The sequence below is a fragment of the Taeniopygia guttata genome, chromosome 21 (assembly GCF_048771995.1).
Source record: "Taeniopygia guttata chromosome 21, bTaeGut7.mat, whole genome shotgun sequence".
NCBI classification, from domain to species: domain Eukaryota; kingdom Metazoa; phylum Chordata; class Aves; order Passeriformes; family Estrildidae; genus Taeniopygia; species Taeniopygia guttata.
The window spans coordinates 5,474,298-5,497,441 of NC_133046.1; the positions used below are offsets into that span (position 1 = coordinate 5,474,298).

Below are 23,144 nucleotides of genomic sequence, written 5' to 3' on the forward strand. Positions count from 1 at the left end.
ATGATCTGCAAGTCACACAGCCCAAGCCCAAAGCTGTGGGGAGACTCAGGAGAGCTCGAAGGGACAGCAAGGTGGAATCAAATGAAATTATTTTCAAGGAAAAAACAGCTGGAATCTTACTAGTCCATGGCACCTGCAGGCAGGAAAGGTATTGAGAAGGCTTAGGACTTATTAACAGTGCTTAGTACTTATTAAAAATGAATCCTTATTAGAAATATTCCTGATGTTGATAGTGCTTGACATCATCACAACTCTGGCAGCAGCTCCCTGCTGCAGTCTGATTCCCTGGCCATGGATTTCCCTGTTCCTCCTGTGCTGGCTCTGAGCTTCCCACTGCTTCATTCCTGTGGGACACAAATGACACAAACCTGCCCAAAAAGTGGAGCAGAGAAGACAGAGCAGTGGGTTGTGATCCCACAGTGTGGCTGTAAGGAGTGTGAAGGATCTGCTCTTCCCTCTGGGATAGATTTTGAGATAAAAATCAGAGAAGGAGATATCAACAGCTTTTCTCCTCCACTTGTAGCTCTGTGGCTCAGCCAACACAGATGCTGGGGCACATCCTTGCTGTGGGCAAAGGGAGAGTTGCTGGTCTGATTTCATCTTTTCCTTCTTGGTGTCTTAAAACTCAGTAGTGAAGGAGCACATTCCCTCTTCTCCCCCTCTGCTCTACCTTCCTCTCCTGCCAGAGAGGCACCACAGGGGGAAAAAAGCCAAAGAACACATTTTTCTGCAGTTGCACAGGGCTCATTTCACACTCACAGGCAAGACAGGAATGTTCAGCAAAGTGAAGCCATCTGTCTGCACCACTCCCAGGGCTGCTCGGCTCCACATCACAGCAATCATCTGGAGTGGAGGGGACTGAACAGGGCCAGGCTTTCCTCACAAGCCTTTAGAAGGTGGCATTCTCAGGTGTAGTAAACTTAGAGTAGTGACCTACAGGGGAAAGAGTTGGGAAAAGCTTGGACAAGAAACAAGCATTACTGCAGAAATAAGACATCTCTGTAGTGCTTTGAGTGGTGTAAATGCTTCTAAATGTGCTCACAGAGGGTTTTCCCATCACAGCAGGGATAAAAGTGCTCAAATAAATGGGTAAGTGCCCATATGGTCCTCAAATTGTAAAAATACAGATGGGAAGAGAGGTTGACAGGAGACAGGTAAATATTATTTCAGAAAACGAAAATGAGAAAACTGCACAGACAAGAGAGAGCAGATGAAATTGCTGTGGTGTGCTAGGAGTCATAATCCCTGGAGCTGTTCAAAATGTGTGGCTGTGGCACTTGAGAACATGGTTTAGCAGTGACTTTTGCAGTGCCATGGGAAAGGCTGGACTCAATGATCTTCATGTTTTTTCCAATTTTAATGATTCTGTGATTCTAAGCATGCTTATGGCAGAAAATAAGAAAAGGTAAGGACTTGAGGAATTCTACCTTAAACTTGTTAGGTAGTCAGTTTTGAAGGAAGGGGGGAGAAGAAAAAAAAAAAAACATCCAGGAGTCTAGCTAAATAAAGTAAACTTGGAGCAAAAGTGTAGCAAGAGGTACACAAGAAAAGCTTGGGTTTTACCTCTCAGTGTATCTGCACAGCTGAGATTACTGTGACAGTGAAGATACAAGTGTGGGTCACACCTCGGCTCTGCTTTGCTATGATAATCCTCACCCTGAGCAGCGGAGGCACAGGTAAAAACTGCCTGAAACAAGAGCAAAGTATCATCAGGAAAGGGATCCTTCCCACATGTGAGAACTTGTGAGCGTGTTGTGACAGAAAATTCCCAGCTTGCAGCCAGACCTCAGCACTGGGACTGGTGTAATTGCAGGAGGCAATAATTACACAGCTAATGAGGGATGGGGGTGAAGAGGCTGAGGCAAAGGGAGGGCGGTACTGGGGATACTGCTGAGGGTGAGAAGAGCTGGAGGTGAGATACAGGCGGGAGTGCTCCGGAACGGGAATTCATGGGTACACACAGAATCACAGAATAGCTGGGGTTGGAAGGGACCTCTGGAAAAGATCCAGTTCAAGCTCCAGCCAAGGCAGGGTCACCTGGAGCAGGTGATACAGGAACACGTACACTGGGTTCTGGCAGGGCTGAGGAGTAGGCGGCGTAGTCGCAGCCTGGCGAGGCTGTGGTGAGGATTCAGCGGGGCTGAGGCGGTGCCGGGGGCGCCTCCGTCCCCTCAGGGACCGGCCGGGCGGGAATCGCCTCAGCGCCGTAGTGGCGGGAAGCGCGCGCAGCCCCGCCCCCCGCGCGCGCTCTCGCGCGACGTGGAGGCGGCGGGGCCGGAGGGCGGGGGAGGCATTCGAAAAATGCCCGCGGCCTCCCATTGGCTGGCGGCGCCGCCCGGCCACGCCCCCCGCCTCGCGCCGCGGCTCCGCCCCCCCCGCTCGGCCCCGCCCCTCGGCCGCCCCCCCTCCCCGGTCCCGCCGCCGCCGCCATTGGAGGCGCCGCCGCTTTGTGTCCGCCGGGCCCGGTGAGTCCCGGCCCCGCCCGCCCCCGGCGCCGCGCCGGGCGGGACACGGGGCCGCGCCCGGGAGGCCGCGGGTGCTGCGCGCGAGGCGCGGGGGCGGCCTGGCGGCGCCGCCGAAGGGGCGCCGGAACTGCCCTCAGTGCGTCCCCCCCCCCGCCCTCCCTGCCCTGACAGGCCTGGGGGAGCGGGGCTGTCGTGACGGGGAGTCGCGACACGCTGCGTGGGCGCGGCTCGATGTCGCGGTGGGCTCGGGCTGGCACAGGCCCGAGGAGGCGGCCTCGGGTGTCGCCGGGCCCGGCGGGGCCTGGCGGGCCCGCGGGCCTCACAAAGGAGCTGCGGGGCTCAAACACGCCTCAAGCACGCCTCTCCCGTCCCGCCGACACAGGGCGAGCCCCGGGGAAGGTCAGCGGCGGAAGGGGCTGGCAGGGCCGCGACACAATAAATAATCGCTATTAATAAACTTAGGGAGCGCCTTGGCTCCGGCCGCGGCCCTCCCGCCTTTGGCCGCTCGGCTGTGCGGTTGTTCGGGTTTTTGCCTGCACTAACTCGCTTCCTCAGCGCCCGGCAAGTGCCACCACGCCAGGGGAGCCTCAGCCTGGCTCGGTGTGTCTCCGCTTCCTAAAAGAGGTCGCTAATCGCCCTCGGCGCCGATAGCGATGGATACAGACCTACGTGCGAGGCTCCCGGCACTTCCGAGTGCCTCCGTGCGCCCTGATGCTCGCAGCCTGCTTAAGGAATGTTAATCACCCTCCTCCCCACAGTGCTCAGGTTCTCTACAGAGAAGGCTGTTAAATTCCACTCTGGAGCGGGGCTGCTCCAGGCAGGCTATCGTTATCCTTCTTGCCGCTCTAGGCTGTGGCGTGTTTTTGGATAAAACATCGCAAAGATTTAAGGAGTGAAGGAACAGCTTCTGGGGTGGCTCTTGCCGGGTCAGGGCGCCCCATCACCTTACCTGCTCCACCTGAGGACAGCTCCAGACTGGGAACACTTCAGAACAAATCCTTCTGTATTTTAACTGTTTTCCCACTAACCAATGTCTGCAAAACACTGGGGAACTGCGCAGCCTGTGCTACAGAAGAAAAATTGGATTATGTGAGATTGTGGGTGTGTTCTCTCCTTTATACAGTGTAGCAGGGATTGATCGCCTGGACAGTTTGTTTATAGATGTGGTATTTCTCAGGTACTCGGGTATTTTTCACTTCTTAAGAGCCCTACTGAATTATTTCTGGGTTAGCAACTGTGTCACTTCCCCATGCTTAACTAACTGTTAAGTGTTACACTCTGATTTCCCAGCACGTGACTTTTGTTTGCTTTGACCATAAATAGTATTTTTAGCATCTTCAAGAAAGAGTTGGCCAGCAGTCTTTGGCAAGCAGCTCCCATTGAGGCGGGAGAGGTTCGGAAGCGCTTGTGTTTGTAAACAGCGTCCCTTCTCCATGAGAGCAGTGATGGGAGAGGGAGGTGAGTTGAGTTCAGGAGGAGAGGTGTTTGATGGACTGGGCAGGAGAGCACAGACCTTCCTCAGGTGAGACTTCAAAAAATTGTTGGATAGAGTGGGAGATCCTTAAAATCAGGAATGAGTAGAAGGGGAAGAAAAAAAACCAAACAAACCACATAATTCCTATTGGGGGGAAGAACCTGGTATAAATACCTTGCAAAAAGGCAACTTTTTAAGATTTCTCTTGTTTACCTGTGTGAGCTTACTAATTAATGTTCTTCTCAATTCATCATGCATGTTGGTCAGGCAGAAACCCCTTGAATTGCTTTTTTGTCTTCAGAATATCTTTTACTGTGGTTTTTTTCCCCTTTCAGCAGAAAGTGACATGTAAATCTTTTGGCAGCATTTTGTTACAAGTGACCTGGGGTCCTCTGAGGATTTAAACTTCTGTGAGAGGGAATAAAAGTGTTACATTGATGGACTATAATGGGAAGTGTGGGTAGATTTCTTACAGACTGCAATGGAATAATGGCTTTTATCATGTATAGTTTTGGCTGTAGAATAATAACTGACAGCTGAATAAGTAGTAGTTGGGAGGAGGGTTTATACTGTGGTTTTAAATTTAATCTATCTAGGCAAGGAGGAGATGGCCTATAAAGGGTTCAAACCCTGGTATGTAACACTTGCAGCCTAAATTTTCATTCAAGTGTCAGCAGTTTGTCAAAATTCATTAAGTTGGATCCTGAATTAAGATATTTTATCCAAGGCTATGAAAACTTTCAGCAGGGGATTTTTCATGTTGGAGTTGTTTTAACTTTGTGACCTGAGCTTGTTTTAAACTTAAAGCTGAACCCTGTGCATGCTAACAGGGGTGATTTCATCCCTCAGTGGCTATGAGGCATAGACAGAGTGTGGAGAATTTGGATCGAGGGCCATTCTAGCCAAAAACTGTTCAAAACTTGTAACTGTTCCTCAGAGCTTGTCACCATCATGATCCTGAGCATCAGTGTGGTGATGGATTATTTTCAGACAGCCGTACAGGCAGAAATTCTGCTTTATATTAATCCCGTGGCTGAGGTTTCTGTGTGTTTTAGGTATGGTGGTGGTGTAATTTAAGTTGCTCACTGACTGTGGCTGTTTGGGGACATGAGGAAAAACCCCTGGGTGAAGGAATGGAAAATAATCCAGGCAGTGGAAATAATCTGTTCTTACTGCCTTCTGTGCAGGTCAGAGATTGTTGGAGAGAGAATCAGAAACCTGTAGTGGTTTTCTGTTGAGCTGATGTTCTTTGTGTAGAGAACAGTGGAGGTGGGGCATAGGTGGTTACTTCATGGGAATTACATGGGGTTAGTACGTGGGGATTGAGCTGGATTGGGGCTGCTGGTGTTGGACCCTAACAGAGACAAGTGCTGAGCTCAGCCCTGGGTGGGAGCATCAGTCTCACTCTTGTAATGTACCAATTTTTTTTTGTTGTTGTTTGGTTGGGTTTTTTTTTTGTTTGTTTTTGTCTTCAGTGAAAGGAGCATCTGTGTACGCAGAAGGGCAAGGTTTAATTTTTGCTGTGTTCTAGAAAAATCAGGACAAGTTGGGTTGGACAGGGGACAAATAAGTTGGGTTGCATTCATGGCGTTCAGTGTCAGAGGCTCAAATTCAATACTGAATGAAAATGTTTTCAAATGAAAATATATTTTTAGGCTTAAAAACCCCTCCTTTGGGTCTCCGAATGTAGGAATTCCTGTGGTTGGATGGTAGAAGTGTGAAGGATTTTTGCTGTGCTCCCCTGGACTCTGAAGTATGGGGTTTGTTGTTCCTCTCATACCCCATTCAGGGAAGGAGGGGGTGGAAATGGACACTGTAAAACAGGCTGAGGAATTGCTGCCTGGAAAGTGGGGAGCTCTGGGGGTGTGTGCTGGACCACTGCTCCCAGTTAATTGAAACAAGCTGCTCCATGCAGGGCTCAGGTAGCCTGGAGCAGAGCCTGGGAGCCTCCACCGCAGGAGAGCTGCAAAAGCAGACCTTGGGGCTGAATCTGGGGACATTCCAGGGAGCTGGGACACCTCCTGGGGAATGTGGCCCTAAGGATCGGGACAAAACTTGTTGGATGCAGCAGGAGTGATGGGAATGCCAGCTGTGCTCAGCGCATGTGAGGGAGTTTCCAAGTGGGTTGACAAATAAGGATCAGAAGTTTGAACTAACTTTGTATTCTTTATTCAATAACATATTTTATTAATCTGCAGGACTTTAGGCTGGATTAAATGACTAAGTACTCCTGGACTGATTTAGCCAAGCCCACAGGCAGCTCCATGAGCTGGAAAAGCCGAAGGGAGAGTGCCGGAATGCCTCAGTGAGCAGGCAGTGGAAGCCCCAGCTGAGAACTCCTGACAGACACATTTGTATCTGAGATGTTGCTGGATTATATACTGTGACCATGTAGATACTGAGGGTTTCACAATGTATCTGCTGCTACATAGGCTGGGCTTTTAGGGAGCAGCTTGGAGGATTTCAGGGGGACAAAGATTTAACAGAGTTGTGTATCATGCTGTTTAGAAGGTGATGCATTTTGGCATGTTTGATTTGGATTTGCAGAAGTATTAACATTCCCTGTGCTTTTTTTCTGAAATTTCCAATTAATTTAAATACTCTTGTGTATTATAGAGTAGTAAATAATTGTCAGTAATTCATAGCCTGGTTTTTAAACCCAGTTTTACTTTGCTTTCTAAGGCTTTCTGATAACAAACAGCTGTTCTTGCTTGCATGACTTGACAGGTTTTTGGATTTGTACCCCTTGATGCCCTGCCTTCTAACCTGCATAAAACCTTTTTTTAGCCATTTTTGACCTCATTTCTAGGCTGGTGTCGTGTGCTTTGTACCCAGTCACATCGAAGTACATCAATCACCCCTAGGTGTCATGTGACAGTAAGGGGACACCCCACTGGCCCAGGATTGGACACACTTCCTTATTTTTCCATTGCATATTTGTTTTCAGCTTGCTCACCCTACCCTGAGTCCCTGTCAGCTGCAGTTGCTGCCAGTCTGACACTTGGATTGCCATATTCAAAACCTAATTAATCCTGAAGCATTTTCTCTCAAAGGAAGTTGAAGGCTAAGTTGAAAAATCTTACAGCCAGCAGAAATTCAACAATTCAGCTGATTTTTTTTTTTTTTTTTTTTAATTCTTGTGTTGCTTACATTAGTGGAGGGACTCCACACTTTGGAAATATTATCAAATATGTGTTTCACCTGAAGCCTCCCCCCTAATGATGTGATAGTTCAGGAGGAAACTGCTATGGGTGGTTCAGAGTAGTTCCTGAAAAACTCTCTGTATCTTTGGATCTTCCATTAGCAGCTACTCCCTGAGCTGGGACAGTGGACACATTCCTGCTCATCTAGAAATCCAGACTTTGGGGGGGCTTGTTGCTTATCAGCTCCTTGCTGGATTACCTCCTTTGGGATAATCAGTTCATGATAGTCTGGGAACCTGTAGAAACCTGTAGTTTTCCTGTAGAAAAAGAGGTATAACTCTGTGAGGAGTGATTTCCTGTACTGGGGTGGAGGTTAGTATCCCGGTGGTGTTTTCACTGCTGATGTGATTATATTTTTCTGACAGTTGATCAGATTTAAATGTTCATTAAAATCACCCAACAGCCACCTTGAAAACTGCATCCTCAGCTGGTGGCTTCTACCCCCTTTCAAGGAACAATGTTTGTTTGATGTTTTTGTAAATGTAAAACACAGTTGTTACTTTCATTTTTTTTATTGGGTGGTGGTTGTGATTGTAGCTGCGGTTCCTGTTTAAAGTTGTTTTTTGAAGTAGTGTGTCCAAGTAACAGCTGGTTTGGGTGACTTGATCTCTCCTTTACACCAATCTGGTTTATTTGGAGAGGGGAATGAGATTTCCTACATTGTCTTTGCAAAACTCTCTTTTTTCACTGTATCTTTTTGATGAACTGAATTCAGATCTGTATGTGGTTGATACTTCACACTCAGTGCAGAAACCACTTTTGATGCCCCTGTGGTAAGAAATGGGCTGAGCAGGCACAGTCCCTGCGAGGATGTTCTCACAAGGTGGAGCTTCTGACCTGGCCCCTGGAGATCAGTGCCTTGCAGTCAGGAGGAGATTGTCCTCCTGCCCCTTTGATTCCCTGGGCCTTTTGAGCAGGAGATGATCCAGAGGGAATCAACAAGCCTGAATTTCTGCTGGATCCTGGCTTGTTTGCATGTACTGTAGGCACAGAAGTGAGGAATTGTGCTAAGTTGTACTCTTAAGAGCAAAAATACTCCAGTGCTTTTTACATTCATATAAACAAAAGGGTTTCCAGAACTTGGGGAATTTTAACTCGAAGTTGGGAGTACTGTTTTCATGCATGTGTCATGCAGGTTACACAGCTTAAAAATACTTAAACCCCAGGACCATGTCAGCCACAGTGTGGCTTGTGTGTGTTTTTAATTCCAGGGAATGCATCTTTTGTAGCCCCCAACTGATTTCCCTCAGGGGGAATCTGCAGTTGGTTATTTTAGGACTCAGTTCAAAATTCTGGCATTTTCTTAAAGGGCTTTAGACTCTGCTTGCTAGAGGAAACACTGAATATTGAGCTGAAGACTGGTGAAAACTTTCTTTTTTTTTTTCCCTTTCACTTTCCACACTTAAGGAAGAAAGATTCCTTAAAACAGGCCAAATTTTTTTAAGTGCTGTGCTAAATTCTGTATATTGTTGGAAATTAGTATATTTTCACATCCTGACATTTCACAAGAAAGCTTCATTAATCTCATTTTTTTGTTTTGTTGGCATGTGGTGTGTTTTGATCTTTCTGTTTGGCCTCAGAAGAAAACATCCAGTGCTGTTGGGCTTTGCTTTCCCTGGTGCTGAGGCAGTTCTCTGTGGTTTTCAGAGTGGCTGTTCAGTTCCTGTCAGAAGTGCCTCTGACTGATTAGGGAACCCCACTGCTGAGTAATGACAGGACTGTATTTTTGGGCAAGAAAATGTTGATGTGGTACAGAGATGTGCAATGGGGAGAGCAGTGCTGAAACTGTGGTGAAAGTCAGTTTGAAAGCAGGGCTGGGGCTGTTGAAGAGGAAAATACCCAAGCTGGAGAAATACCTATTGAAAAAGCAAGTTTTTATAACTGCCTGCCTTCTGAGCGAAAGAGACACCCAGAGGAGGTGAAAACGGGGGCGTTTGGCTGTCTCTGTCAGGAGGGGAGGAGGCCAGGCTGAGCTTGATTTTCAGATGCAACTGGGACAAGTCCAGCCGTGGTCTGCTGGAGGTGAGGCTTTGCCTCTGAGGATACTCAGAAACTTTTTAAAGGGAATGCTGAGAGGAAGTGAATGAGCCAATGAATGCTGGTTTTGTGATGGAATTAGTGGAGCCCTTCTCCTTAGGAGAGGCCAGTGCAGACAGATGGGCAGCAGGTAAGAAAGGCTGTAAAAGCATAATAGTGGTAGGGGGTGAGACTTGATGAGGCTTAAACTGGGCTTAACCCATTTGTTATCCACAACAGTGCATGTGTTTGGAGCAGAGTTTTTGCAAGCTTATGCTTTCTGGTAGAAGGCATGGAGACTGTTCTTCTGATTGTAATTTTTTTTTTTTTTTTTTTTTTTTTTTTTTTTTTTTGTCAAGAGATTCCTTCATTTCTTTAAATTGCATGGAGTATCATTTGAGGGGGCATGGCTTGGGTTCCCAGTGCTTGTATCTTGTGCTTGACAGATGTAATGGTGTAATACCTTAGCTCCAGGTGGCAGCTCCTGCTTTTACCCAAAGTCTCTGAGTGACCAGTTCCCTGATGCAGGGCACAGTGCAATAACTGCTTCTCATCAATGCTTGCCCTTAACTTAAACAGTCTTTTTATCTTTCAGCCATCTTCTAATGGAGCAGGTCTGGCTTGCACCTTTCCCATTTCTGCTCCACCTATAGCTCACCAGTTTGCACACATGTTTTAGCACCTTTGTTGAATGCAAGTGTTGTTTGTCAGTTGTGTTAGTCATGAGCTGTAAGTCATTTTTCCTTTTCTTTTTAATCTTTAATTTGATAGATACGTGGACGTAGATGTTTTTGTTTTGTTAATTTTTACACCACATCTTTTCTGTACTTTAGGTTGACTCCTCACTGCACTGTGAAAACCATTAGGAAAAAGTCCTTGGGTGTAAAACCTGGGACTCCACAGTTACCTGCACTTGGGTCTAGAAATTAATTTAAATGTCGACTGATCTGTCTTCTGAGCCCGTGCATCATAAGGCACTTCCACTCTTAACGGGAGCTCAGCTGATCCACACGGACAAGTTAAGTGAGGTAGGGGCTGGCCCTTTCTCCAAGCTTGCCCTTGGATCAGTCCTTGGCTTCCAGTCCTGCTCAAGGTTACTCAGTACTCTTTCTGCCCTGCTTCTAGGAAACTCAACTGGGAGTCTAACAATCTCTGCTTCCCTTTCCCTGCTTTCCCTGAGTTGATGTATCTGTCAAAATCCTCAAATCCTCATCTCACTTAATTTGGAATTGAAATTATTTCTTGTCTAACCATAAAATGTGGAACTATCCTCTCCTAGTAAGCTTTGAAGAAGCTGGTTTGAGGGCTACTGTCTTTTAACATCCTAAAAAATCCAAACCAGAATATTTCTACCTATGCTGCTTTGATTTACTTTAATCCCTTTTCAAAACTTTCTGATTCTTTCCAGCATCTGTGCTGATTTTCACATGCTTTTTGTAGAAAGTGGAAGACGACACGATGCCAATCCGCCGCTCGGTGAATGCTTCGTCCCGGGAAACTCCTCCCAAAAGCAAACCTGCTGAAGGGGAAGAGGTCAAAGCAGGTACAGTCATGGCTCTAGAGGGGGTTCATATACATCCAAACATAGGCTGGCTCTGAAACTCCTGGAAAACCCTACAGCCAGGATGCAAATATTATTGATGTTTGGCTCCCTATCACAGGCTTTTTCAGGATTTGTGTTTTGCAGACACTGTTTTCAGTCTGAACCCACTTGTTTTGTTTTTTATACCCTGTATCACTCCAGACATGAAAATATGGCGAAATATCATCCCTTTTAAGTTTACACATCCTTTAGGGTAAAGAAATTACGGCATTTAGGTAGCATCAGAAAGATGGTTTGAGATCAAAAGGTGGAGTTAATGAATGGAAAAAGAGTATTCCATTTTTTTTTCCAATTTTTATGAGTAAAAATGTTTTACCACTACATGTCACGCAATCTAGCCTGATATTAACATGACGGCTCTTAGCAGCTTGGCCTCGGTGTCCCAGAATGTGTCATTTCATTACTGCAGTCAATTGGTTTCACTGACTTTATCCTATTTGGTGTCACAAATTAAAAAAACTACCTACAAAACTGATTCTTATTCACTGTGTATTTTAAAGGCCTCCATGGGAAAACTGCACTGGAATGTATCAGAAATGCTTAAGCTGCACAGAGCAATGTTAGTGGGCAGTCATTTATCCAAGAAGTGTGGAATTTGAGTTTATATGCATTTTTTCTAGTAGGCAGCCCAGTTTCTAAGGCCTGTTCTCAACTAAATGTACTTTTAGGGATTTTTTTTTTTATTTCCTTGGTAAGTCGATTTCTGACTGGATTTGATCCTTTTGATATCCAAGTGCTCCTCCCAATGCACATGCCACCCAAAGCTTTGCCATGTCTGGGAAAATGTGATGGAATTGTAATTATCCTTCAGGTGCTTTTGTGTTTGAAAACAACTGGGTCATAAGCAAAGCTACTTCTTAGAATCCACAGCAACTTGTGGAGTTGAGAGGAGAACACTGTTGGAACTGGTTAATTGTGAAAATATTGCATGATGTTATTTGCTGTTATTCTGGCATTTGAGGGCTTATTGCACCTTTGTTGAAGCTCTTTTCAGTACTTTTCTTCACTTTTTAAATTGCTTTTAAATAACACATTTAAGTTAGTGAAAATAAATTGGTGGGAAATAATTAGTGGGGTGTGTTCTTAAGTTTGGCTTTTGTTCCCTTTACCTTCCTAGAGAATAAAAGCTGGTTTTGGACAGTAACTTCATGCTTTTTCACATTTTCTAGATGCAGAAGTCACCTCTGAGGAATCTGCCTCTGTTGGAGAAGAGCAAGAGACTGAAACCTTGCCTGCTGCATCCAGTGAAGCAGAACAGCCAAAGGAACCTGAGAATGAAGGGAAGGAGGAAACAAAGTCCTCAGAAGAAACCAAAAAGGAGTAAGGCTTACTTGGTGCTGAAATCAGGGATTGGGGTAGGATTCTGAAGGAAGTCAGGCTCTACAGAGAGAAAAGATCGTGGGAGAGAAAAGGAAAATGAGTGCCATAAGGTGCCTCTCCTTAAGATACTTCTGAGGAAGAAGCTCCTGATCACGTGGAGCTGCTGTTCTCAAACATGTGAAGCTGAATACCAATACAAGGTCTCTTTTACTAATACAAACATCAAAGTAGTCTTTAAGTTACGTTAATTTAAATAATGTCAGATGTTCTGGGCTTTTTTGTTGTTGTTGTTGTTCTTGTCCTGCTTGTTGGCTTGTCTTAGTGCCTCTTGTCTTACTATTGCTTGCATTTTCCCTAAGTGAGAAGGATCAGACTAAGGAGAAAGAGAAGAAGGTGAAGAAGACCATCCCTGCGTGGGCCACGCTCTCTGCCAGCCAGCTGGCTCGGGCACAGAAGCAGACTCAGATGGCAGCCACCTCCCGGCCCAAAATGGATGCGATTTTAACTGAGGCCATCAAGGTCAGCAGGACACAAATGTGGTTTTTATTCAATTTGTGCTCTAAAACACACAACTTCAGCTTGCTGAGGTGCAGGTGACAGTGCTGTGTGTTAGTAGGAAGCTGCATGTGTAAGATGGCTGTGCTTGTTCTGGAAGCCCATGGAGCTGACATGTGAGTCCATGAGGGTGATGAGGGGCCCTGTAGCTGATGTCTTTGTTTAGAATTTGTTTACCTCCCTAATTACATTATGAGGAACAGCTAGGATGGCATAACCTCGTTGATTGCTGTCATAATTTTGTTTGCTGTGCCTCCTAGCCACATTTAACTTCATTTACCTGCATTCATCCTTTTATTTGATACATGTGCTTTCTTTTAGCATAACTCAGTACAGATGGAGATACCGTAAACCTGCATTCCAAAGTCTTGGTTTATTTGGTCCTGGTTTACTCTATCCCTCCTGACTGTCAGAGGAGATCTCTGCTGTTGTAGCTGTGCTGCTGCCCCCCTCTAAGGCTTGGTTGCTCCCTTCAGAGGCGGGGACTCCACCCGCCTTAATTGCAAGATGGCCTTTCCATCTATCTTCAAAAGATAAACGTTACCAAAACAACTTCACTAGGTTTTCCTAGTTTACTGATGTCAATCCTCCATCTTCTTAAAAAAAATAATTGGCAGGTTGTTCTGGCTTAATGATTACTCAGTCTGGCATTAATAAAGTGTTAGTAAATCAGTTGTGCAGTGCTGCCAAAAGGTAACTATTTGCATTTTAAGTCATTCTGTGTGAGGGCTTCAGAGCAGGGCAGTAGTAGATATGTGCTTGCTGTGCTGCTTTTGTGTTGTGTTGCTCTTCAGCTACCCAGAAGAGGAAAGTTAAGTATTTTGTTAGTCATGTTTTATACTTGATTCACAGTGGGGAAAAGGCCAGCCCAGGCACCCTCTGGTAGCCTGTGTGCATCAGTCTGATCTCTGTTCTTCCACCCCACTCAGGATAGTTCCAGTGTAGGTGGTTTCTGATGTTTTGTGTCTGTTTCAGGCCTGCTTTCAGAAGACCGGTGCCTCGGTCGTTGCAATAAGGAAATACATCATCCACAAATACCCTTCCCTGGAGCTGGAGAGGAGGGGATACCTCCTGAAGCAAGCACTGAAAAGGGAGCTGGAGAGGGGAATCATTAGGCAGGTAAGAGCTGCTTTGTGGAGCAGCACTGAAGATGGCATTGCTGAAGAGGGACTATTTCCAAGGGCCTGGAGTGCCAGGACAAGTGGGAATAGCTTCATAGGGCCAGAGAACAGAGTTAGATGAGGTATTGGATAATGATCCTTCCCTGGGAGGGTGGGGAGACCCTGGCACTAGCTGTCCAGAGCAGCTGTGGCTGCCCCATCCCTGGCAGTGTTCAAGGCCAGGTTGGATGGGCTTGGAGCAAATTGGGATAGTGGAATGTGTCCCTGCCCATGGCAGGGGTAGAACTGGGTGATTTTTAAGATCCCCTCCAGCCAAAATCATTACGTGGTTCTGGGAACTGCATAGGAATTCCTTAACTCCATTAGAAAGTCTGTGGAATGAGCATGTTCCCCCTCGTGGAGGTTCCTCAACCTCTGTCACTGCTTTGTTGGACACTGGCAGGATTTCAGCACTGTTGTATCAGTCTCATGCTTGGCACCGTTGGTTTTTGTGCAACTCCTGCCATTTCTGGTGTTGTGTCACACAGCATTGCAGCAGTACGTGAGTCCAGCAGTGTCACTTTTGCAGCAGTGTGGGTTTTAACACTGTATTTTTTGCCTGTGTTATCTGTCAGGATCTCCTGGTCAGCACAGCAGAGTATGTCCCAATGTCTGGCTGCAGTTTCTGATCTTACTGAAGTTTCAGTGGGTTCAAGTCAGGCCTCTGCCATAAAAACCCACTGCAGGGTGACAGTGCATTCAAAATCTGCATCATGATGAGTTCCTCTCAGGTTGTTAGTATCCTGAGTTACTCTGTTAAGGACTGAAATTTACTTTCTCTTGAACCAGGTGAAAGGAAAGGGAGCTTCTGGGAGCTTTGTTGTGGTGTCTAATGCAGGAAAAACTGTTCCAAAAGCCAGAGACAGAAAGGTAAGATGGATCATTTTAAACAACACTCTGAAATGTTGTTTAAACATAAAACTGCACTGAAACACATGTACCATACCCAACATTCTCAACCCACTGTTCTCCTCCTTCCTGTGCTTTTTCTCCCCAAGTACAGCAATTAAAACACTCATCCCACTGGTATCAGAAAGCTACTGTGAGGAATTAAACCCAAGTCAAATGATCAAAATCTGAGTTTTAAAATGTGTACATTAACCCCCTAGGCTTTGGTTCAGAGACAGAAAACTGAATAACCATGAAACTCTTCTTCTATCTTTACTAGGCATAGAGAAATGCCTCTCAGGTATTGGAAGAGAGTTTTATGCTACTGCTGTGTGTGTTTTATGTGTTGTGTAGATAAAAGGAAGACTCCAGTCTTTAGGACTGAGGGGAATGTTTTCCCATCAGCTGTGAGGACAGTGGGAGGAAGAAGAAAATATCTTAAGGCTTCTGGAAGAAAGCCTTGGTGTTGTTGGGGTAGAAGATGGTTTACTGAGCTTCACAGTTAGTTGTGGTTCCAGCACTTCTGATCTCCACTCCATGCTGTGTTGAGTGTGTGAAACACATTCCTAACGCTGCAGTTACAAAATGTTTAGCTGGAATTGCCAATCCCTTGGAATTAGACAGGTGACATTAGACATGTAACACCTTGGTGGTCAGCTTTTGCCTCCTGGTGAGACCAAAAGCCCTAAAACTGAACTTGGTATAGGGCCCTGGAGGAAACTAATTGTAGTGGAATTAGTGAGCTCTTAAACAGAGCTCACTGGTTCCACAAGAAGTGTGAGCAAGGCAGCTGATACCTGCTGACACATCACCTCTCTCTGCAGCATATGGGTGTCTTTGTTCCCAGTTACTTTCTCTGCGTTGCAGCAAAGCAAATGTTTTGGATGAATTTGGCTGTCAAGGGAGCAGCTCCCTCACCCATTGCACTGTTTGCAGAGCTGCTGTTCAGCATCAAATCACTGAACTTCAGCAGATTTTCTGTATAAAGAACAGACCATTTTTCCCTAATCATCTCCTCTCATAGTAACAAAAGGGGTGGAGGAAAACTCAGAAGGGAACGTTGGCTTCAATCAAGATTTTACTGTGTTATTTGAAAAAAAAATACTCCTGTTTAGCTGTTCATTTTGGGGAAGGAGAATACTTGATTTATGTAAACAAATTCTGTCTTTGAGTTTTAAGTTTCGTGTCAGCATGTATCATCATCTTCACAGAAAGGGTTATAAAGCATTGGCACAGGGGATCCAGAGAGTCACCATCCCTGGAATTCTTAAAAAAACCTGCAGATGTGGCACTTGGGAACATGGTCTGGTGGTGAATATGTCAGTGCTGAGTTAATGTTTGGACTTGATGATCTTGGAAGGCTTTTCCAGACTGAGTAATTCTGTGATTCTATGATTTTTCTTCTGTCTCACTGAAGTGTGGCAGAGGAAACTGTCTTATAGCAAGAGGAAGGAAGTAATTAAAAATACAGATGTTAGGTATTCAGCAGTTTTTATTTGTAAAGTCTTTCTAAAACTCCTATGAAATTTTAGCCAGATTTTCTGTATATCTCTTAAACTGCAAACTGTTTTAAGTTGATAAAGAGCTGCCTTACAGCTCCTGAGTTTCCAGCTCAGCAGCCAATGTCAGGAGCACTTATCCCCACATGTGCATTGCTGGTTCAACAACGCAGAGTTTTAGGCCCTGCTGATGCATACAAGTCTGTGTGTTTCAGAAAAGCACTTCTGCTCTGAGCACAGAGCAGCAGGTGAAGCTGGAGGACGTCCTGCCACTGGCCTTCACCCGCCTGTGTGAGCCCAAGGAAGCTTCTTACAGCCTGATCAAGAAATACGTGTCTCAGTATTACCCCAAACTCAAAGTAGATATAAGGTAAGTGCTGGAGTTGCTTAAGCAATCAGAGGACTGGGGAAACTGGGCCTTCCTCTGGTTCTGTCTCATTTCACGATGATTCAATCTGGTATTTAAGCCAGGTGGTGCTCTGAGTTGCAGGGCCTGTGGGAAGGCTTGAGGAAAAGCTGTGCCTTTTCCTGAGTCCCTCCACATCCCATTTTTGTTCCTGACACCACCAGCAGTGCTGCTCTGCACACCTTAACCATACCCACATCCCTTTACTGCCTGGATGAGAAGGGCTCTCCTTGGAGTCTCATGCTCCTTGGATCTGGATGTTTTAAGGCAGCATATATGTACAGCAATCTTTAAGCTGACCTGTATGGAGCAGAAGCAAAACTAGGAAAAGCCTGCGTGTCACCTCTAACAGGGTTTTGTCAGCCCTCGTTTGCCTGTGAGCTGAGTGCCCACCACATCCAAATGTGCTGCTCAAGGTGAGTGAACCCTTGGCAGGGCTGTGTGCCCAGAGCTGCTGTGACACCGAGCCCACACTACCGCTCAGCTCCCAGCGTGGTGCCGCCTTCTGCCTGGGCAATGAGCCTCACTGACACGTCTCCATTTAAAGTGTCTGCATGTAGGCAGACACTCTAAGTGCTGCTCTGCTCACACACTGCCAAGTGCTGTTTCTCTGTTTGTTTTTGGAGCTGTCAGTGTGTGTCAGTAAAGCTTTCTCCTCCTGTGTTTCAGACCCCAGCTGCTGAAGAATGCCCTGCAGAGAGCTGTAGAGAAGGGCCAGTTAGAGCAGATCACAGGAAAGGGAGCATCTGGGACATTCCAGGTCAGAGACTGGGTTCATCCTTGTTGACCACAAGCCTCGGATGTCAGTTACTGCGCCCTGTCCCCTGGTTTCCCTGGGTAGCCATTTCTCCAGCAGTCTGACATGCTCAGTGCTTGTCCAGCTATGAAGCAGTAGGCCTCTTGTTCTCCTCTTGGTCTCCATTTCAGGAGCAGACCCCTGTTCCCTCGCTGAGCAGTGCATGCAGCATGCTCAGCTCTGACTCACCAGCACAATAGGGAGCTGGTGGGGTAAGCTTTCCTTTCCATCCCTCACTGGAAGTGCAGCAGGTACCCCAGATGCCCGCAACATCTTTTACTCATGTGTGTGCCACGGAAGTCTCTTGGGTACATTTGGTCCGTGGGATGGAGGAAGATGTGATTTATTTTGCTTTCTTTCCTCCCCTGAGCAATAGGCCCTTAGACTGCCACATCCTTGCAGTGTATTTGGGGGCTGGGCTGAGGTGTTGCTGATAAAGCCCCCCAGGCCAGCTGACTGACTAGGCCTGTCCTCCCACCTACAGCTGGGAGAGCAGCGTTCCCTGTGCAGTGTTTTAATATTAAACGTATCTGTGCTAATGCAGGAGCGCCGACCCACCTGGTGCAGAGGAGCTTGTCCTGACCTGGTTTGGGAGAATTTTGTCTTGATGCTTTTCTCTTCCTCCTTGGAAAATAGCTGAAGAAATCAGGGGAGAAGCCCCTGCTGGGTGGGACTCTGATGGAAGATGCCATCCTGTCTGCTATTGCGGCCATGAACGAACCGAAGACCTGCTCCACCACAGCCCTGAAGAAGTATATCCTGGAAAATTACCCAGGGACCAACTCCAACTTGCAGGGTAAAGTACTGATCCCTGTACCGCTTCTATTCAGCATGCTGAGAGTCCTGCAGCTGCAGATGTGCCTGTGCAGCACCTTTAAACTGCTCTGTAGAGCTTGCAGGGAGCTGCAGCTGCTCAGCCCTTTGTGCTGCAGAGATGCTCTGTGGTTTTTGTTCCATCAGTTGCTTTCAAGCCAGTTCCTGAGACAGAATGCATGATTCTCTTGTCTATAGCCAGGAAGGGGGAATAGTATTTAAGTACTTTATTGTTCTTTAATCATCAAGTTGATTTCATATCTCTCTGCTTTGAAAGGGACAGCAGCTTGGCATCAATGCAGTTCCTAATTGCTTTTTATTTAGAGAACTTGTGTAGTTTAACTTTTTTTAAAAATTCATGAGCACCCCTCTTACTGATTTGTTTGAGACCATACTTTGCATCTGATTTTTAAAAGGTCAAGCAAATAAGGAGAAAAGCCAATTGCTTTTTGTTTGGAAGGGTGATTTGGCATGTCTTTGTTCCCAGGAGTGACACTAATGTCTGGTTTGACTTTTGCTTGAGCAGAGGCTTTCAAGCAGGATGTTCTTGTGGCTTATTTGGGTTATTTGGGCTGGGCACCCATGCAATTGGATGGTGCTGGAGGTCCATAGAGACAGACTGGGGTCACAGTGGTCTCTGCTGAAACCTGAACATAGATCAGTTTTTTCCTGTGGTGTCACTGAGCTGGTGCCATTCCTCAGGAGCAGAGAGGAGATTTCTGATCCCACAGTCTTTACCCAGAGCTGGAGCACAGCATCAACACAGCTGTTTGGTGCAGGGTTACTGACACACAGCACAGGTTCCAGGACTAGGAAGCTGCCCTGAGGCCTTCTGCCAATTAGAAATTGATGTTGAGTGTGACTTGTTAATCTTGGGCCAGGGAAAATAGGTTCCAGGCTTCCTAAGCTCTCCCATGGTTTATTTTCAGGACCATTGGAAATGTCCCCGGTCCTTAGGGCCTGTGTTGAGCCAGCCTCCAATGCTTGTCACTCCTGCAAGGCCAATAAGGAAATCTCAGCTTGCAATCTGTTGTTTTCTTTCTCCTTCCATTACATAAAAGGAATTTTGATGATCTCTGCTTTGTTCTGAGAGAACTGGAGGAAGATCTGGTGAGATGTGAAAAGCAGGCGGGTACACACTGCAGAGCACAGCTCTGCTGTCTCCCCCAGTTTATGCCTCATCTCAGAACTGGACTTGACTGGAGTCAAATCCCTTGCATGCTGTTATTGACCTTTTGATACCCAGAGTAAAACCTGCCTTGTGGTTATAAAAACTTTGGAACATACTTGAGAGTAAACCTTGTTTTTTCCTGGGAGCTCAATATGTAAATGGCCCCTCTAATTCAAGCTGAAAATTGTTCTGAACTGACTAAAGAACCCAAGCCCTTTGCCAGAGACAAAGATCCCCTGTATTTGCACAGTTCTTACGCAGTACACAATGGAATGGCTGGAATAAAAGCCTGGAATAAGAAGTTCATTTGTTGTATTTCTAGACCAGATATTTTACCCTTTAAAAATCAAAACAAAAAGCAAACCACAGTATGGGGAAAGATGCAGCACATACAACATTTAGAACATGAGGAGATCAAAACCAGGGTAAAAGGCTTGTTTTAAAACACACTTTAGAGGACATTCTGAGACCTGGGTTAAATCTGGACAGCGGTGGTTACATGGTGCTCCCAAATGACTTATGAAGGAGCATCCCATGATCATGGCATCAGAAACGTGCACTGTTCTCAACTTCTTCCTTTGGAGAGTTTAAAACCACTCTTACCAGGCGCTCAGGAACAATATCTTGTATCTTCCTCAAATTGATTGAGGGGATTTCCCATCCTGACTCCAGCTCTGATTTCAGAGGACACAGTAGAGAGCAGTAAGATCAGACAAGAGTATAAAGATAGTAACACAACCTTTCTCTGATTTCTTTTTCACAGTGCATCTACTGAAGAGAACCCTGCAAAAATGTGAGAAGAATGGCTGGATGGAGCAAATTTCTGGGAAGGGCTTCAGTGGAACCTTTCAGCTTTGCTTCCCTTATTACCCCAGGTAAAGATCTTGTCTGTAAAATTATGTTCAGGAGTTTTGCACAGCTCAAATATCAGAGCTGAAGTTCATGAGCCAACCTCCTATTTGCAGGGAAGATGTGGAGGGTTTAATCACTGGTGAACTGCCACATTGTCATCCATATTCTGGATAATGGCATTACATGGGTGAACAGAAAGCTGACTTCATTAGGAAGGGAAGCTTTTAAGGGCTCAGTGTTCTCAGGTAGTCTGTAGTGCTGCTTTTGTTGCAAGTTGGGCTATTTCATTGTTCTGTGCTAAAACCAATTCACCTGAGCAGGGACTGGGGTGGGTTCTCCATGCCAGGATGCTCCTAAGGAGCAGGACCCAGATGTTCCTTCCTTAAGGGTGGAGAGGTGGGAGGAGGGAGGATGACCTAGTTTAGTTACTGAGTCTAAACCAGCCTTTCTTCTCCTTCTGTGAGCTGATACTGTGCTGGGCCATGTGGAGCCCTAGGATAAGGCCTTGGTGTCCCAGGAAAAGCCAAATGGCAGCACAGTCATTGAAGTGCCTGCTCCCCAGCCCCCTTTATTACACATGTGAGCCCCCACAGCTTCAGCCGTGCTTAGCTGCTGGAGTCTGATCCTGCCCCTTTGCTGTTCCTCTGCCTGGGTTTGCAGGGAAGGAGCAATGAGGGATAGGAAAAACAGAGAAATGGAGAAGGGACAGCTTAGGGCTGGTACATTCCTAGGCTGTCATGTTTCTGCCATTGCAGAGACTAAATAACCTTGGTTTGGGACAACAGCAATCACAGAATTCCTGGGGGTATTTCTGGATTGGGCTAAAGCTGTAACCTTAGGGGGAAGCTGCAGTGCCAGAGGAGAGCCAGGGTTACCCAGGGCTTGCCTACCCTGGAGTTGTGCCTTAGAAGCAAATCATGCCCTGACCAGACCCCTCTTGTAGCCCAGATGTGCTCTATCCAGAGAAGCAGCAGGATGAGGATTCTGAGGAATCTGATGAGGAAGAAGAGGAAGAATCTGAGGAGGAAGAAGAATCTGAAGAGGAAGAGTCTGAGGAGGAAGAGCCACCACCAAAGAAGAGGTATGGCAGCATGTGAGCTGTATGGGCTCCTTTGGATGAAATAAATGTCTGTCACAGCTGTAGAGTGCTCAGGTGTGTTCTTGGTATGGTCACCTATCCACAGGTGTTGGCAGAAGTTTCTAATTATTCCTTATTCCAGAGATACTGACCTTCCCCATTCCATAATTTGAAGCATTCCCTTTTCTCCTCCAGATGAGAGAGAGAGCCTGTGTTTATTCTTTGCGTTGCCTTTAGTCTCCTGCTTTAGAAAGTGCGATGTTTCACATGGAAATTTTTGCATTTATTTTTTTCCTTAAAATAATTCATCTCTACAGTAATTATTTGCAGCTCTGTAGCCAGATATGAGACCAGCCTCACTCAGAATTTGGACTTAATATGAGTGTTGTTTGTTAAGTAATAAAATCTCATTTAGAGAGGAGAGATAGTGCTTAGGGCTCTTAATTGTTCTGACAGCTGACTGATTCACTGTCATTATTTATATGTTTATTTGCCTAACAAAGGGGTTGGAAGCTGGCAGCTCTGTGGAGATGGGAAGTGCTCAGTGTAGAGCTACCAGAGGAGCTCTTGCTCTTTGGGATTTAGCTCATGGAATGTGCTGGCAAAGGACAGGGATGCCAAGATGTGCTTCATTTATGCAAATTGCTGACAGCAGCTCTGCTCTGGGTACCGTTTGTGCCTCCACTGAGTTTCTGTGCTGTCTCTTCCTGACAGGATGCAGAAGAGACCACCTCCCAAATCCCGGAGCAGGGCCCCTCCGATGAAGCGAAGAGAGTCCAAACCCAAGCCAAGGAAAACCCCCACCCCCCGCCGGGGCAAAGCAAAGCCCCCTCCCAAGGTCAAAACCCCTGCTAAGAAAGCCAAACCAGCAGCCCCAGCCATCAAGAAAGCCTCCAGTGGCAGCTCTTCCAAGAAACCAGCAGCCAGTGGAAGGAAGGAAGTGAAGCCCTCTGCCAAGGGCAAACCTACCATGAGGAAATCTCTCCGGGCAAAAAAGTAAAATGTTTTCAGTGTCAGGGAATCCCATGGTCAAATCCACAATCTTGTTTTATAAGTCAACGTGCATTTGTATTTTAGTTCTGATGCTTAAACACTTCTTTAATTTTTTTTTTTTTCTTGAATGATGGGGAAAAGCTGAAAACTAAATCAAACCAACCCGAGCATTCATTAGATCTCGATGCTGTGCCTCTTGCCTGCCCCTCCCCTGGAACGAGTCATCTTTACTTTCTGCAATAATTTTAGGACTTTTCTAGGACGTCTCTAATCTGTACATTTATGGTGTTCCACGTGGGTTTCAGGGGGGAGGGTGGCTTTCAAAACAATTCTTCAGAGAAGATCTTTATATCTTTAGACAGCAGGAACAAGATGATTGGGGGAATGTGATTCTTTACTGAGAAGGTTCTGTGGCAGAGGAGTCCTCCCTAGATCCCTGCATGCCGAGGTCCTTGGCACTCCCGTGAGGGAGCTGTGTACAGACAGCACTTGCACTGAGCCCCGAGGTGCTGCTCTCCTCAGCCATGGGCCCAGGGGTGGCTGCTGAGTCGGATCCTTGGCGTCTCCTGAGGGTCTGGTGCCAGAGGGTCTCCAAAAGGGGCAGCTCTTGGTTGGGCGGGTGATTTGAATTAGTGTTTCCACACCACATCTGTTACCTTAAAACCAAAATATATCAAAGTCTTCTTGAATCCAACTTTGAAATGTTTTTAAGAGATGAAAAGCCTGAGTTTGTCACCTCTTGTTTACCCTTTTTTAAAGAGAAGTTGGAAAGCTATACAATTGCTAATGTAGAGATGTTGATAAGTGAAGAACATGCGGTTTGCTAAAATAAAATGAAACTAGATTCCAGGA

General features: G+C 46.2%; 1 protein-coding gene across 3 annotated transcripts; it reads left to right on the forward strand.

The window, feature by feature from the left end:
* The first annotated feature begins 2,377 nt into the window (after positions 1-2,377).
* HP1BP3 (heterochromatin protein 1 binding protein 3) lies at positions 2,378-23,141 on the forward strand. Of its 3 annotated transcripts, none has more exons than XR_012051653.1 (13): positions 2,378-2,465; positions 9,992-10,186; positions 10,599-10,701; positions 11,931-12,081; positions 12,441-12,600; positions 13,612-13,755; positions 14,586-14,666; positions 16,399-16,553; positions 17,259-17,349; positions 17,930-18,181; positions 20,133-20,244; positions 21,165-21,302; positions 22,014-23,141. XR_012051653.1 is itself a non-coding variant. In XM_030289430.4 (13 exons), the coding sequence occupies exons 2-13, from the start codon at positions 10,094-10,096 to the stop codon at positions 22,297-22,299; spliced, it is 1,674 nt and encodes a 557-aa protein (XP_030145290.3). In that variant the 5' UTR covers positions 2,378-2,465; positions 9,992-10,093; the 3' UTR covers positions 22,300-23,141. The 3 variants fall into 3 exon arrangements, 2 of the variants coding, with proteins under 2 accessions (XP_030145290.3, XP_032608040.2); XM_030289430.4 differs by having other exon boundaries at positions 18,022-18,181; XM_032752149.3 differs by lacking the exon at positions 9,992-10,186 and having other exon boundaries at positions 2,390-2,465; positions 18,022-18,181.
* The last annotated feature ends 3 nt before the right edge of the window (positions 23,142-23,144 follow it).